Source organism: Pongo abelii, chromosome 21, assembly GCF_028885655.2.
Source record: "Pongo abelii isolate AG06213 chromosome 21, NHGRI_mPonAbe1-v2.0_pri, whole genome shotgun sequence".
Taxonomy (NCBI): domain Eukaryota; kingdom Metazoa; phylum Chordata; class Mammalia; order Primates; family Hominidae; genus Pongo; species Pongo abelii.
The window spans coordinates 39,873,496-39,889,025 of record NC_072006.2 but is presented as its reverse complement, the minus strand read 5'-3'; the positions used below and the strand labels follow the sequence as shown (position 1 = coordinate 39,889,025).

At 41.0% G+C, this 15,530-nt stretch overlaps 1 protein-coding gene and 1 non-coding gene across 8 annotated transcripts in view; one reads left to right on the top strand and one right to left on the bottom strand.

Moving 5' to 3' along the window:
• RBM39 (RNA binding motif protein 39) overlaps positions 1-15,530 on the top strand; it is a 39,343-nt gene that overhangs the window by 17,487 nt on the left and 6,326 nt on the right. For all 7 annotated transcript variants that reach the window (XM_024238463.3, XM_054541415.2, XM_054541414.2 and 4 more), the window contains 6 exon segments: positions 81-198; positions 511-663; positions 3,527-3,664; positions 8,648-8,713; positions 11,076-11,280; positions 12,381-12,458. In XM_024238463.3, the coding sequence (XP_024094231.1) occupies positions 81-198; positions 511-663; positions 3,527-3,664; positions 8,648-8,713; positions 11,076-11,280; positions 12,381-12,458 (758 nt within the window).
• Positions 8,881-8,980, bottom strand: LOC112130422 (small nucleolar RNA U13). Its single transcript, XR_002912692.1, has one exon. It is a non-coding gene; the product is annotated as a small nucleolar RNA U13 (small nucleolar RNA).

Genomic DNA, 15,530 nt, shown 5'->3' with positions numbered 1-15,530 from the left:
ACTACATGAAGAAATAAAAAAGATAAAAATTATTTTAAAATCTGTTATGAAATTAATTTTATATTTTTTACTCCTATTAGGGAACCTATTGATAATTTAACTCCTGAGGAAAGAGATGCAAGGACAGTCTTCTGTATGCAGCTGGCGGCAAGAATTCGACCAAGGGATTTGGAAGAGTTTTTCTCTACAGTAGGAAAGGTAATCTTAACCTGTTTAGGGAGGTCAAGTAGGTAGGAATTGCAAGAGAAAACATGTAAACATCAAATACTTCATTTGATTTAGTACCAGTATTTGTGGTAATGTTTCCATGTTGCCTCTTACAGTATTGTAGTTGATAAATGTTACTACAAATTGGTTCAAAGATATAGATAGGACATAGGAATTGTCCTACAGATTTACTTTTTTAATTAAATTCTTAAAAATATCTTCATCCTTCAACATTAATGTCTCGAAATAATTCTACATGTGTTACAATGGATGGTTGCACAAACAGAACTGTTTTCTTTCTAGGTTCGAGATGTGAGGATGATTTCTGACAGAAATTCAAGACGTTCCAAGGGAATTGCTTATGTGGAGTTCGTCGATGTTAGCTCGGTGCCTCTAGCAATAGGATTAACTGGCCAACGAGTTTTAGGCGTGCCAATCATAGTACAGGCATCACAGGTAATTTTTTTCTTGGTTAAGAGTTTGATTATTGATGGTGTTGAAAGCCTCCTGTTGCATGGTATAGTGTTGTTGTGTTCTGTGACTGCTACTCATTAGTTGAGTCGGATGTTCTCAGGATTTTTTTTTTTTTTTAACTTTGCGTTTATTAACGTTGATATAGTTTTCTCAAGACTCGTCCTGTTGTTTCTCCTTGTGTTTGAAATGTAATGATTTTGCCTTTGTTTTGTTTTGTTTTTGAGATGGAGTCTCGCTCTGTCACCAGGCTGGAGTGCAATGGCATGATCTCTGCTCACTGCAACCTCCACCTCCCGGGTTCAAGCGATTCTCCTGCCTCAGCCTCCTGAGTAGCTGGGATTACAGGAGCCTGCCACCACGCTTGGCTACTTTTTGTGTTTTTAGTAGAGATGGGGTTTCATCATGTTGGCCAGGCTAGTATTGAACTCCTGACCTCAGGTGATCCACCTGCCCCAGCCTTCCAAAGTGCTGAGATTACAGTTGTGAGCCACTACACCTGCCCTTGTTTTTGAGATAGGGTCTCACTCTGTTACCAGGGCTGGAGTGCAGTGAGATAATCACAGCTCACTGTAGCCTTGACCTGCTGGGCTCAAGCAGTCTTTTCTCCCCAGTCTCCTGAGTAGCTAGGTCTACAGGTGCATGCCACCACTCCCCGCTAATTTTTAAATTTTTTTTAAGAAACAGGGTCTTGCCATGTTGCTCAGGCTGGTTTCAAACTGTCGTGCTCAGGTGATCCTCTGGCCTGGGCCTCCTGAAGTATTAGGATCACTTGAGCCACACAGCACTTTGACAGCATTTAATATTTTAGTTTTTCGGCTGGGCGTGATGGCTCATGCCTGTAATCCCAGCACTTTGGGAGGTTGAGGCGGGCGGATCACCTGAGGTCGGGAATTCGAGACCAGCCTGGCCAAGATGGTGAAACGTTGTCTCTACTAAAATGCAAAAATTAGCCGGGCATGGTGTCAGGCGCTTGTAATCCCAGCTACTCAGGAGGCTGAGGCAGGAGAATTGCTTAAACCCAGGAGGCAGAGGTTGCAGTGAGCCGAGATCACGCCATTGCACTGCAGCCAGGGCGACAAGAACCAAGACTCTGTCTCAGAAAAAAGAGTTACTCAAATTATTTCCTATGTTGGAAGACAAACTTAGTGGCTGGGTGTGGATTGGCCGGACCCAGGGCTGAGAAGTAGCATATTAAGTGAGGTTTTTAATTCATGCAACAACCTGTTGTAGAGCAGTACTACCCAATGTACTCTAGTTTGTTACAAGAGAAGCCTGTGTTAGAATGCAAATGGACAACTTTTTTTTTTTTTTTTTTTTTTTTTTTTTTGAGGAGATCTTGGTTATGGAGGGATGACAGCTGACCCAAAATGTTTGCTTGGTGATACAGTTTATGTTATGGCATATACACCTTATTTTATCACAAACAACTGTATGTTTGGTTATACCAATCTCAAGAGTGTTTTAGTGAATATTGGTTGTGTCTAACAATTCCAGGAAGCATTTTTCTCTGTATTTAGTGTTTGTGGTATCAGAATGCATCTTAAGATTGTTGTCAGAATGTAGGTTCATGATTCATTTTAGGTGTGAAATGTAGCCTGCTTACTTTTTTTTTTTTTTTTTTTTTTTTTCTTGAGACGGAGTCTTGCTCTGTCTCCCAGGTTGTAGTGCAGTGGGGCGATCTTGGCTCACTGCAAGCTCCGCCTCCCGGGTTCACGCCATTCTCCTGCCTCAGCCTCCCGAGTAGCTGGGACTACAGGCGCCTGCCACTACGCCCGGCTAATTTTTTTGTATTTTTAGTAGAGACTGGGTTTCGCCGTGTTAGCCAGGGTGGTCTTGATCTCCTGACCTCGTGATCCGTCCTCCTCGGCCTCCCAAAGTGCTAGGATTACAGGCGTGAGACACTGCGCCCGGCCAGCCTGCTTACTTTATATGTGACTGGCATATACTCTGAAAACATTCTAAAATAAGTAGGGTGCGATGTGGGGTGTGCTGTAGTCCCTGGCAGTCTCTAGTAGATGAGAAGGAACGATGATCACTTAAGTTTAGGAGTTCAAGACCAGCTTGGGCAACATCGTGTGAGACTGTGTCTCAAAAAAAAAAAAAAAAAAAAACTCTAAATAAATAAAATTATTTTCATTGTGGTTTTATACACACACATTTGGCGTTTTAACCATTTTTTTAACCATTTTTAAAGTGTACAGTTCAGTGCTATTAATTACATTTATAATGATGGAATAATAATCACCACTAATCATTTCCAGAAGTATTCATTATCTCAGATAGAAACTGCACTCTTTTTTATTTATTTATTTATTTTTGAGACGGAGTCTCACTCTGTTGCCCAGGCTGGAGTGCAGTGGTGTGATCTCAGCTCACTGCAAGCTCTGCCTCCCGGGTTCATGCCATTCTCCTGCCTCAGCCTCCCGAGTAGCTGGGACTACAGGTGCCTGCCACCGCACCCGGCTAATTTTTTGTATTTGTGGTAGAGATGGTGTTTCACTGTGTTAGCCAGTATGGTCTCGATCTCCTGACCTCGTGATCTGGCTGCTTTAGCCTACCAAAGTGCTGGGATTACAGGTGTGAGCCGTCGCGCTCGGCCAAAAACTACTCTTGAAGCTGTAACTCCCTAATTTCCTGCAGGCCCTTGGTAAAATGTAATCTACTTCCTCTCTCTGAATTTTGCATATTCTAGATGCCTCCTATTAAGTTGATACGTAGTATCTGACTTACGTAGGGTAGTATTTTTATCACTCTAAACTTTGACATTAGTTGTTATGCAAATGGGAGGTGTATGTCTTTAAACTGCTGTGTATTATCTCTGTGTGACGTGTATTTTGTCTTCTAGGCAGAAAAAAACAGAGCTGCAGCAATGGCAAACAATTTACAAAAGGGAAGTGCTGGACCTATGAGGCTTTATGTGGGCTCATTACACTTCAACATAACTGAAGATATGCTTCGTGGGATCTTTGAGCCTTTTGGAAGGGTAAGTCCAGGTTCTTCAATGAATCTTCAGTAGGTTGTTGATCTGAGTACAACTACATAATTTCTGTATGTCTTGCTTTGTTATCTTTCTGTGAGGTTAATATTAAGAGGATAAGGGCTGGTTTTATATAAAAATTTTTGTGACAACAGATTAAAATAGGTCACTTGATAGATTCTTAAAGAATGTTACTGTTATTCATAATGCCATGTGAAATGCATAATGGGTATTAGAGTTAATAAAAAGTCCACGTTGGCTGGGCATGGTGGCTCATGCCTGTAATCCCAGCTACTTGGGGTGCTGAGGCAGGAGGATGACATTAGCCCACGATTTCAAGGTTGCAGTGAGCCATGATTATGCCACTTCACTCTCCCTTGGGTAACAGTGTGATCCTGTGTCAAAAGAAAGAAAATTGTTAAATCATACAAAGACTATTATTTTTTAGTAGGATTTTTTTAAAAGATTGTTTTTAAAAGAAAGTTGAATATCTTAAGATTCTTCTCTGTTGGCTGGGTGCGGTGGCTCACACCTGTAACCCCAGCACTTTGGAAGGGAGGTCGAGGTGGGTGGATTATGAGATCAAGAGATCAAGCCCATCCTGGCCAACATGGTAAAACCACGTCTCTGTTAAAAATACAAAAATTAGCTGGGCGTGGTGGTGCGTCTCTGTGTTCCCAGCTACTCAGGAGGCCGAGGCAGCAGAATTGCTTGAATACAGGATGCAGAGGTTGCAGTGAGCTGAGATGGCACCACTGTGCTCCAGCCTGGCGAGACTCTTATCTTAAAAGAAATTAAAAAGACTTTACTCTGTCTCACTGGTTATGTGCTCAGTTCCAGGCCTTGGTATCCTGATTAGATTTGCCCTTTTTCTGTCTGTTGAAATCTTCAGTGAGTGAATGTCCCTCTGGCAAGGCTGTTCTGCCTAACAGTATGTGACCCAATTCTGATCCACTCTGGTACTTTCTCCATTGACTTTTTGAGACAGAGTCTTATTCTGTTGCCCAGGCTGGAGTGCAGTGGCACAATCTCGCCTCACTGCAAACTCCTCCTCTCTGTGTTCAAGTGATTCTCTTGCTTTAGCCTCCTGAGTAGTTGGGTTTACAGGTGCCTGCCATCACGCTCGACTATTTTTTTTTTTTTTTTTTTTTTTTTTTTTTAAGAGACAGGGCTTTACCATGTTGGCCAGGTTGGTCTCCTACTCCTGACCTCAGGTGATCTGCTTCGGCCTCCCAAAATGCTGGGATTACAGGTGTGAGCCACTGGACCTGGCCTCCATTGACTTTTCTATCAGTAACATGGATCTTAGGTGGAGGTTGACATGCCATTATGTGCTATATGGAGAAACGACGTTCAGAGCAGTTGGGGCCACATGAGCTGTTACATGGCAAAGTGAGGAACCAATTTGATCTGCTTCCCAGGCTCCACGAGGCCTTGTGTCTGGCATTGTGGTCTTGAGCTCAATCAGAGTAGCTTGGCTTTTGTTCTAGAGGACTTTGTGCTATCTACCTAAACCAAGAGTGTCCAGCTAGTTCTGTGTTAAGGAGAGACAGTTTCCAAGACTGTCCTGTCACTGTGAGGAATGAACCTTTTCCACTCAATAATTTTAGCAAAAGGCATAAATTTAAAAGGAGCTAGATAGAACAAATAAAATTTAACTTTTAAAAATATATTCACCGGCCGTGTGCAGTGGCTCACACCTGTAATCCCATCTCTTTGGGAGGCTGAGGCAGGTGGATCGCTTGAGGTCAGGAGTTTGAGACCAGCTTGGCCAACGTGGTAAAACCTTGTCTCTACTAAAAATAGAAAAATTAGGTGGGTGTGGTGGCGCATCCCTCTAATCCCAGCTACTTAGGAGGCTGAGGCAGAAGAGTCAACTTGAACCCGGGCGGCGGATATTGCAGTGAGCCGAGGTCACGCCTGGATAACAGCGCCAGAGTGTCTCCGAAAGAAAAGAAAAAGAATAACCATGGATATTTGAGAAATCTGTGTACCATATAAAAATGAACATCAGGAAACAGTTGATATTTAAATTATTTTTATTACTCTAGAGTATGATTTGTCAAACTGTTTCTTAAATTTTGAGATGGGAGTTTCACTCCTTGTGCCTAGGCTGGAGTGCAATGGTGCAGTCTTGGCTCACTGCACCCTCCGCCTCCTGGGTTCAATTGATTCTCCTGCCTCAGCCTCCTGAGTAGCTGGGATTACAGGTTCTGACCACAATGCCCAGCTAATTTTTGGTGTGTTGGTCAGGTTGGTGTCTCGATCTCCTGACCTCAGGTGATCTACCCGCCTCGGTCTCCAAAGTGTTGTCATTACAGGCGTGAGCCACTGTGCCCGGACCCATTTTGGGTTTTCAGTGCCATATGGTCTTGTTGCAAGTACTCAACTCTCTTCCAAACAGCTGTAAGCTATTAAGAAATTGAGTATGGGCCGGGCACAGTGGCTCATGCCTGTGATCCCAGCACTTTTGGGGGCTGAGTCAGGTGGATCACTTGAGGTCAGGAGTTCGAGACCAGCCTGGCCAGCATGGTGAAACCTCTTCTCTACTAAAAATACAAAAATTAGCCGGTCTTGGGTGGCATATGCCTGTAGTTCCAGCTTACTCTGGAGGCTCAGACAGGAGAAAGATTTATAAAACAAGTCAAGCTGGAGTTGGTTCATGGGGTGTATGTAGTTTGCTTACCTTTGCCCTAGAAAAATTAGTATGTATTAAGTGCCCAACTCCAGTAAACATAATGTAGCAGCTTTAATAAGAAGCCCTTTTTAAAGGTTTATTTTATTTAGTTTATTATTTTTTTTGAAGTCTGAGTCCTGCTCTGTCGCCCAGGCTGGAGTGCGGTAGCTCACTGCAACCTGTGCCTCCCACGTTCAAGCAATTCTTCTACAGCTTCCCTAGCAGCTGGGATTATAGGTGCATGCCGCCATGCCTGGCTTTTTTTTTTTTTTTTTTTTTTTTTTTTTTTTTTTTTTGAGATGGAGTATCGCTCTTGTTGCCCAGGCTGGAGTGCAATGGCATGATCTCAGCTCACCGCAACCCCCATCTCCCAGGTTCAAGCGATTCTCCTGCCTCAGCCTCCCAAGTAGCTGGGATTACAGGCATGCGCCACCACACCCTGCTAATTTTGTATTTTTAGTAGAGACAGGGTTTTTCTCCATGTTGGTCAGGCTGGTCTCGAACTCCCGACCTCGGGTGATTCACCCTCCTCGGCCTCCCAAAATGTGGGATTACAGGCATGAGTCATCGAGCCCAACCTAATTTTTTGTGTTTTAGTAGAGACAGGGTTTCACCGTGGTGCCCAGGCTGGTCTCGAACTCCTGAGCTCAGGTAGTCTGCCCACGTCAGCTCACACCTACAGGTGTGAGCCACTGAGCCCAGCCTAAATGTTTATATTGTTTATTTTTTGCTAACTAATGCTCCTAGAATATCTTATCTGTATCATAGCCCCACTTCATCCACAACTACCCCTTATCTAGAGGCAGCCCTTACCTGTTGTGTTTTTTTTTTTCCTTCTTTTTTTTTACATCCTTCCATAGACTTTCTGTGGCTTAGCAAATACTAGCAAATAAACTTTCCATCTCTTTTTTAAAATTTTGGTAAAATATACTTAACATTAAAAGTTTCTTCCTTGGGCTGGGTGCAGTGGCTCACGCCTGTAATCCCAGCACTTTGGGAGGCCGAGGTGGGCGGATCATGAGGTCAGGAGATCAAGACCATCCTGGCTAACTCGGTGAAACGCCGTCTATACCAAAAATACAAAAAATTTAGCTGGGCGTGGTGGCGGGTGCCTGTAGTCCCAGCTACTCAGGAGGCTGAGGCAGGAGAATGGTGTGAACCCGGGAGGCAGAGCTCGCAGTGAGCCAAGATCACGCCACTGCACTCCAGCCTGGGCGACAGAGCGAGACTCCATCTCAAAAAAAAAAAGTTCTTTCCTTGTTTGAGACAGAGTCTTCCTCTGTGACTGAGGCTGGAGTGCAACAGCATGATGCAAGCTCACTGTGTAGCGTCCACCTCCTTAACATGGGATCCTCCTGCCTCCCAAAGTGCTGGGATTACAGACCTGAGCCAACCCACCTAGCTGGATGCTCTGTTTTAATTTTTCATACCTTTTTTTAATGGACAGCTAAATTGGGAGATTGTGTTACAGTTCACTGATTGAACGTAAACTCAATGGTTTTTAGTTAGTACCGTTGACAGAATTGTGCAGTTATTGCCAAATTCATTGTATATCGCCAAATTCATTGGAATAACTTCCAGTTATTCCATTTTTACGATTCTGTCTGGTATAATTGGAAATTACTGCTTGGTGTTTTTAGCATAGTGGGAAGGAAACGTTGATTTTTGTTTCTACCTTCTAATGGTAATTTACGAAGGATTTCTGGTTTTCATTGGTTTAGTATTGATATAAAAATTAATCTTAGGTTAAAATCATAATTTTTTTTCTCCCCTCTGCTCCCCAGTGCATAATTTCTCGCTTGGGAAGTTTCTAGAGTTTGTGTGTTTTTTTTTTTTTTTTAAACCAAGTCTTGCTCTGTTGTCTGGGCTGGAGTACAGTGGCGTGCTCTGGGGTCATTGCAACCTCTGCCTCCCGGGTTCAAGCGATTCTCCTGCTTCAGCATTCCAAGTAGCTGAGCTTACAGGCATGCGCCACCAAGCCCAGACTATTTTTGTATTTTTGGTGGAGACCTGATTTCGTCATGTTGGCCAGGCTGGTCCCAAACTCCTGACCTCAGGTGATCCGCCTCCCTAGCCTCCCAAAATGCTGGGATTACAGGCGCCGACCACCATGCCCAGCCTAATTTTTTTCATTTTAATTATAAAATTATAGTTTCTAGACTTTAAAAAGACTTCTTGGTGATGAGGTTTTCTGATAAGTCTTCTATTTTGGAGGATGAGGAGACTGGTAGATTTTTAAAACCATGTCTCAGAGAATAAAGTAGTTTTGTACTCTGCTTTTGAGTTATAGTAATTATGCTTTTCAATTATAGATTGAAAGTATCCAGCTGATGATGGACAGTGAAACTGGTCGATCCAAGGGATATGGATTTATTACAGTAAGTAATTACCATAATTATATTACTTAGGGTTTTTTTTTTTTAACTACGTTTGCTATGTTGCTTAGATCAGTCTCTAGCTCCTGGCCTTAAGTGATGTCCCACCTTAGCCTTCCAAACTGCTGGGATTACAGGACTGAGCCTCTGTGTCTGATCAAAAAAGTTTTTTTCACAGCAAAGGGTAATATGCCCTTGTAACAAAAGGCAGGCACAGCTCACACATGAATGTGAAAACCAAATCATCACACTTAGGAACTCCTAAAATTTTTTGATCCAAGTTGCATAGTAGAAGTACAATAATAGTTAATAATGGTGGGGAAGGTGGCATGTTTAATATTTTCAAGTGCTTTAAATTAGTTTTTGTGGCCGGGCGCGGTGGCTTACGCCTCTAATCCCAGCACTTTAGGGGGCCGAGGCGGGTGGACACCTGAGATTAGGAGTTCAAGACCAGCCTGGCCAACATGGCGAAACTCTGTTTCTACTAAAAATACAAAAATTAGCCGAGCATGGTGGTGCTCAACTGTAATCCCACCTACTCGTGAGGCTGAGGCAGGAGAATTGCTTGAACCCAGGATATGGAGATTGCAGTGAGCCAAGATTGTGCTGTTGTGCTGCAGTGCTCCAGCCTGGGCAACAGAGTAAGACTCTGCCTCGAAAAAAAAATAAAGCTAAAAATAAATAAATATAAAATAATTTAAGAAAATAGGTTTATTAGGTTCTGCAGGCCATGCAAACATGATACTAAGAGCTGCTCAGATTCTGTGGTGGCGTCAGGAAGCTGTTACTCGTGCTTCGCAAAGCCTTTACTTGTGGTTATTGCTTGGAGGAGCAGGTGTGTCACTTGGAGAGAGGGAGAGGAAGAGAGAGGAAGACATCCTGTGAAGTAACAGAGCAAGGACCCTCGCCCATTAGCAGGGGGAGTGCACCAAGCCATTCATGAGGGATCTGCCTTGTCATACCTCTTGCCAAGTCACACTTTCCACAGTGCGGATCACATTTCAACGTGAGGTTTAGAGGGGACAAGGATCCAAACTGTATTACTGTGTTCGTATTATCCGATTATCCTTTACTATATGCTATATATATATATAGGGGTCAGCCAGCTATTCATATAATTGAATGTTTTATACGTCCATCTCTGATAACCTTTTGACACATTCTTAACAGTTAAATAATTGAAGGTCTGTTAACGATTCTTTTTTACTTAAGATCCTTTTTTAAATGTACATACCTCACAACCAAGACCAGAATTGTCTCGTCAAAAGTGTTTTTGGGCTGTGCGTGGTGGCTCACGCCTGTAATGCCAGCACTTTGGGAGGCTGAGAGGGGTAGATCACCTGAGGTCAGGAGATCAAGACCATCCCTGCCAACATGGTGCAACCCTGTCTCTACTAAAAATATAAAAAATTAACTGGGCGTGGTGGCGGGCGCCTATAATCCTAGCATCTAGGGAGGGTGAGGAAGAATTGCCTAAACCCAGGAGGCGGAGGTTGCAATGAGCCGAGATGGTGCCACTCATGTATATGAAACTCATATACATGGTGGAACTTTTTTCAGATGTGTGAGCTCTGTAACCTTTTAAGGTCCTGGAAACATAGTATTTTTTAAAGTACATTATATAACTCTATCAGGAAATTAAAACTGTTAGCTTATATCTACATTTCAATAAAATGTAAGCCTGTTGCTATGTTGATAGCAAATCTGTTTAACTTACTGGTCATTAGGCTGTTAAGTACGTCAATGAACTGGTGAAAGGAGAAAATTTATGAAACATAGCTCACCAATTTTATTTTTTTATTCTAGTAACTTTAGTGTGGGTATTTTCCACCTTTTCTTTTTCTCCAAATAAGCCATTGTGGGTATATGTGTAAACCAAAATTTTATACATATGTAATTTATATCAAGTTACATATTTATTTGCTTGTGTATGAAGTATTTAGTGTTTTATGTATGAGGATTATATTGACTATTTTGTCCCTGGGCACATTTTTTTTAGAAAAGTACTAACTTCTACCTCAGATGGTCTGCCTGCCTCGGCCTCTCCAAGTGTTGAGATTACAGGTGTGAGCCACTGCACCCAGCGAGTTTTCACATTTTCTAACCACAATCCCCATGTTCTCAAATATAAAGCTGTCATTACTTGTAATATCTTTTATTTAAACTACCACATCAACAAGCCTAATTTGAATTAGCTAGCGTTGTCGTCATGTATGTTGTGTTTGCTTCTTACAGCTTGCAATTTCTACCTTAGTATTCAGGAGTAATTATTGAATATGCTAAAAGTATAAATATATTTTTAAATATAGTTTATATTTTAAAAATTAAAGCACTGTCTCCTGTCCTTGCCTCCCCCATCATATAGTTTTCTGACTCAGAATGTGCCAAAAAGGCTTTGGAACAACTTAATGGATTTGAACTAGCAGGAAGACCAATGAAAGTTGGTCATGTTACTGAACGTACTGATGCTTCGAGTGCTAGTTCATTTTTGGACAGTGATGAACTGGAAAGGACTGGAATTGATTTGGGAACAACTGGTCGTCTTCAGTTAATGGCAAGACTTGCAGAGGGTAAGTGTTTCTTGCTATTATGAATGATGTACTGTGGGTATTGTAGTGGAAAAGAAAGGTAGCCATGTAAACTAAGAAAGGGAGAAAGGTTTTATCTTATTTTGTAGTTGGCGTTATCCTTGGTCACACTGCATATTATTTTATAGATTATGTGCCTTGTATTAATGTATGGAAATCTATATTATGTGTTTTGAATGCCACAGCATAATTTGCAAGATTTCTTTTCCTTTATGTAATGTTTATATGTCATACTTAGGAATAAATTTAGTTGCAGCTATTATAATGTTACAAGTTTTTCTTTTTGTAATTTCTTATTTTTTGATGCAGGGTCTGGCTCTGTTGCCCAATTTGGAGTGCAGTTGTGCGATCCTGGCTCACCGCAACCTCTGCCTCTTTGGCTGAAGCCATCCTCCCACCCTAATCTCTAAATAGCTGGGACTAACAGTTGCAAACCACCACCACCACGCCTGGCTAATTTCTGTGTTTTTTTTTTGTTTTTTTTTTTTGTTTTTTTTTTTTGTTGGTTGGTTGGTTGGTTGTTTTTAAGAGATGGGGTTTCTGCCGGGTGCGGTAGCTCACAACTGTAATCCCAGCAGTTTGGGAGGCCGTGGCGGGTGGATCGCCTAAGTTCAGGAGTTCGAGACCAGCCTGACCAGCATGGAGAAACCCTGTCTCTGCTAAAAATAAAAAATTAGCCGGTCATGGTGGCGCATGCCTGTAATCCCAGCTACTCAGGAGGCTGAGGCAGGAGAATCACTTGAACTTGGGAGGGGGAGGTTGCAGTGAGCCGAGATTGCGCCATTGCACTCCAGCCTGTGCAACAAGAGCCTGTGCAACAAGAGCGATACTCCGTCTCAAAAAAAAAAAAAGAGAGAGAGATGGAGTTTCACAATTGTTGCCCAGGTTGGTCTCGATCTCTGGGATTTAAGTGAACCACCTCCCTCGGCCTCCCAGAGTGCTAGCTAAGTTACAGGCGTCAACCACCACACTCGGCCCTCCTTGCAATTTATTTTAGTGAAGTGATCATGATATTAATGACCCAGGAAACTTCGTTTCTCTGCTCTCAACATAGTAAGAACTTTAAGACTATTCTTTTACAGGTACAGGTTTGCAGATTCCACCAGCAGCACAGCAAGCTCTACAGATGAGTGGCTCTTTGGCATTTGGTGCTGTGGCAGGTAGGAATTGAATCTTTTCTAATTTTAAATCGTTTTTTCATCTAATTCGAAAATTTTCCAAATTTTTACATTTAAAAGGACTTACTGAGAATTCAATTCATCAAGTACTTATAGCCTGTTAGTTTGTAGTCTTCTATTGAAGGAAGTGGAGATGTAGGGTAGAATTAACCATGCATCAAAATGAGCTGTCAGGACAATTTTAAACCCTGCACCCCGGTTTTTAGTCGAAATTCATTGACATAAGTTTCTTTAAAAATATATCAGTTTTATTGAATACTACAAAGTGTATATTGTTTGATCGAAAAAATATTTGTAATATTTGAATTCAGAAAATACCAGAGGCACTTAAAAAAGCTTTACTTAAAACTATTGTAGTAGTAAGAGTGTTGAGACAGTTATTTTTCTTTATAGTACATAAAAATTTAAGATCATGAATTGGGAGATGGAACTTTTGGAGGCAACAGGAAAAGGGGTGAATTGACGTTTTTACAATTGTGTAAAAAGGGATTTAGTTCATAAAACACTCTAAAACACTCACTCCCCTGCGCCCCCCAACCCCTCTTTTTTTTTTTTTTTTTCCCGGATAACGGTAGACTTGCTCTGTTGCCCAGGCTGGAGTGCAGTGGTGCAGTCTCGGCTCACTGCAACCTCTGCCTCCTGTGCCTCAGCCTCCCGAGTAGCAGGGATATTTTTAGTAGAGATGGGGTTTCACCATGTTGGCCAGGCTAGTCTTAAACGCCTTACCTCAAGTGATCCGCCCACCTTGGCCTCCCAAAGTGCTGGGATTACAGATGTGAGCCACTGCATTGGGCCCTCATTTCTTAATTTAATTACCTGTAACTTTTACATTGACCCAAATCTAGGAGATAGGATAGGATCTAATTTTGAAATGTCAAAGACATGCTTTTAGAACATTATAAGAGGAACCTTTTGTTATTTTGTTGGTGGGGGATGGAGTCTCACTCTGTGGCTCAACCTCTTCCTCCTGGGTTAAAGGAATTCTGGTGCCTCAGCCTCCCACATAGCTGGGATCACAGACATTTCCCACCACACCCAGCTAATTTTTGTATTTTTAGTAGAGACCTGCCTGCCTTGACCTCCCAAAATCCTGGGTTACAGGCATGAGCCCCCTCACCTGGCTGGTCCTTTGACCTTATATATATACGAAGTGAGACTGTAACTGAGAAGATATATTTTAGACCCTGGTAGTACCGCATCTGAATGTATGAAGAGGTACTGTGGTTGCTTCCTGATTTTCTTCTAGATTGAAAGCTCAATATTCAATTAAAGTAGAAGATGATTTTTGTGTTTACATTTATTTTTTCACTGTTTTGCCTTCTTAGTGGTTGTTCTTAAGTGTGTGAGTACCTTTAGAAAACCTGCCTTTGGTTTCATTTCCTTTCTATAAATTGTATGACTTATCTTGAAATTTGACAAGCAGTTACTCCCTAGAATTTCTGACAGCGAAGCCAGTTTATACTTACAAGAATCAGAACCAGTAAGGCATTTGTGTATTTAACAGTCATTTGATTTCTCCTCAAGTACCTTTATTCCATTGGATTAATACATAATTTATTTTGAGCTTATAGTGTTAGCTATTTGATCCTTCACAGTGAATAATTGTCGATTGCTACTTGCTGTAATTGATAGTAAACTCATTACCTAGAGAATTATACCTTATTATTACAGTTTGAAAGGTTTTTTTTACCCAGAAAACTGTTTACCTGTATTGTTTCTCATTGTTCATATTGTTCTTTGACAATTTAGAAAATTTTTAGTTCATGTTCTAGGTATTCCACTAAAGGGTGGTGAAAGATTTCTTCTTGCCTTCAGGGAATTGATACAGTGACAAAGGGGTCATTTATAGACAATTTTCTTACACCCTGGATGCTGTATCAGATATGTTGATTTGCTCTTAATATCTTCAGTTATTATAAGAGTGGATAACTGAAGATTATCCACTATTAAATATCAGTTCTACCTTTAGCCTTTATTTCTTTTATTATGTATGAATGTACCTCTCGGGTACTTTCTCATCATGTAATTTATATTAAGATTGTTTGAATGTAGTCAGCTGAAATCCTAAAGCTCCATATGGATTCCTGACAATAGTGTCCCTACCCTTTATCTATGTATCTAGTTACATTCCCTTTTTTAGTGCTGGTGGTAGAGATGATTTTAAAGATCATTCTGTTTTATTAGACTTACTGTAAATTTCTTCTGCATTAATAACACTCATGTTTTGGGTGAATATCTGTGTAACTGGATATTTTTCTCCAGATGGTGGTCATTAAAATATTACATATAACTTGTTGAAATAAAATTGTTGAGTGTTTATTGTGTTTGAGGTGCTTGTCCCCTAAGTCTTTTAAAGCTATTGGGTAAAACTAGGGATGGGTCATCACTATATCCACATTATTTTATTCTGCCAGTTTGATAGGCCCTTTCTAAAATAGGTTAGAGTCCTTATCTTTATGAAACCCATGCTTTATTTTTTACTTTGTCACAAATGATATGACAAATCATTTTTGAAATTAGGATTGGGTTGATAGACAAAATAGCATGGATTTCTGATATCTATACATTTTTTCCCATTTTAGGAAAAAAAAGACAAATTCTGTTATTATTTAAAGTTTATTGACACTGTTCACATGGTCATATCTTCAAGTTCCTTCAGTATACACCAGTTACATTTCTTCAGCTCCCTGAGATGCCAATTTTGAGCACCTAGGACCCAGGTATTTTATCGCAATATAACTTGGGCTGCAGATCCCTGTACATTTTTGCCCATGTTGCAAGAAACCCATATATGTGGTAATAAAGTGTTGCAGTTGAATCAAATTTTAATGAAAATCAGGTTACTGAATCAAAATTTTGATGTATATTTCTATAAAAAGAACTTCAAGAGAGCATTATAGCACTGTGGCAGACTTACTGTTCAGACTTGCTATTGTTTCACTCTGTAGCAGCTTTAAGATGGCTTCCACTGTAGAAATCTTAACGATTATATGAGAAAATATACTGGTCACATCCCTCTTATTTTTAATACTGATTAGATGTTTTCATTTTCCT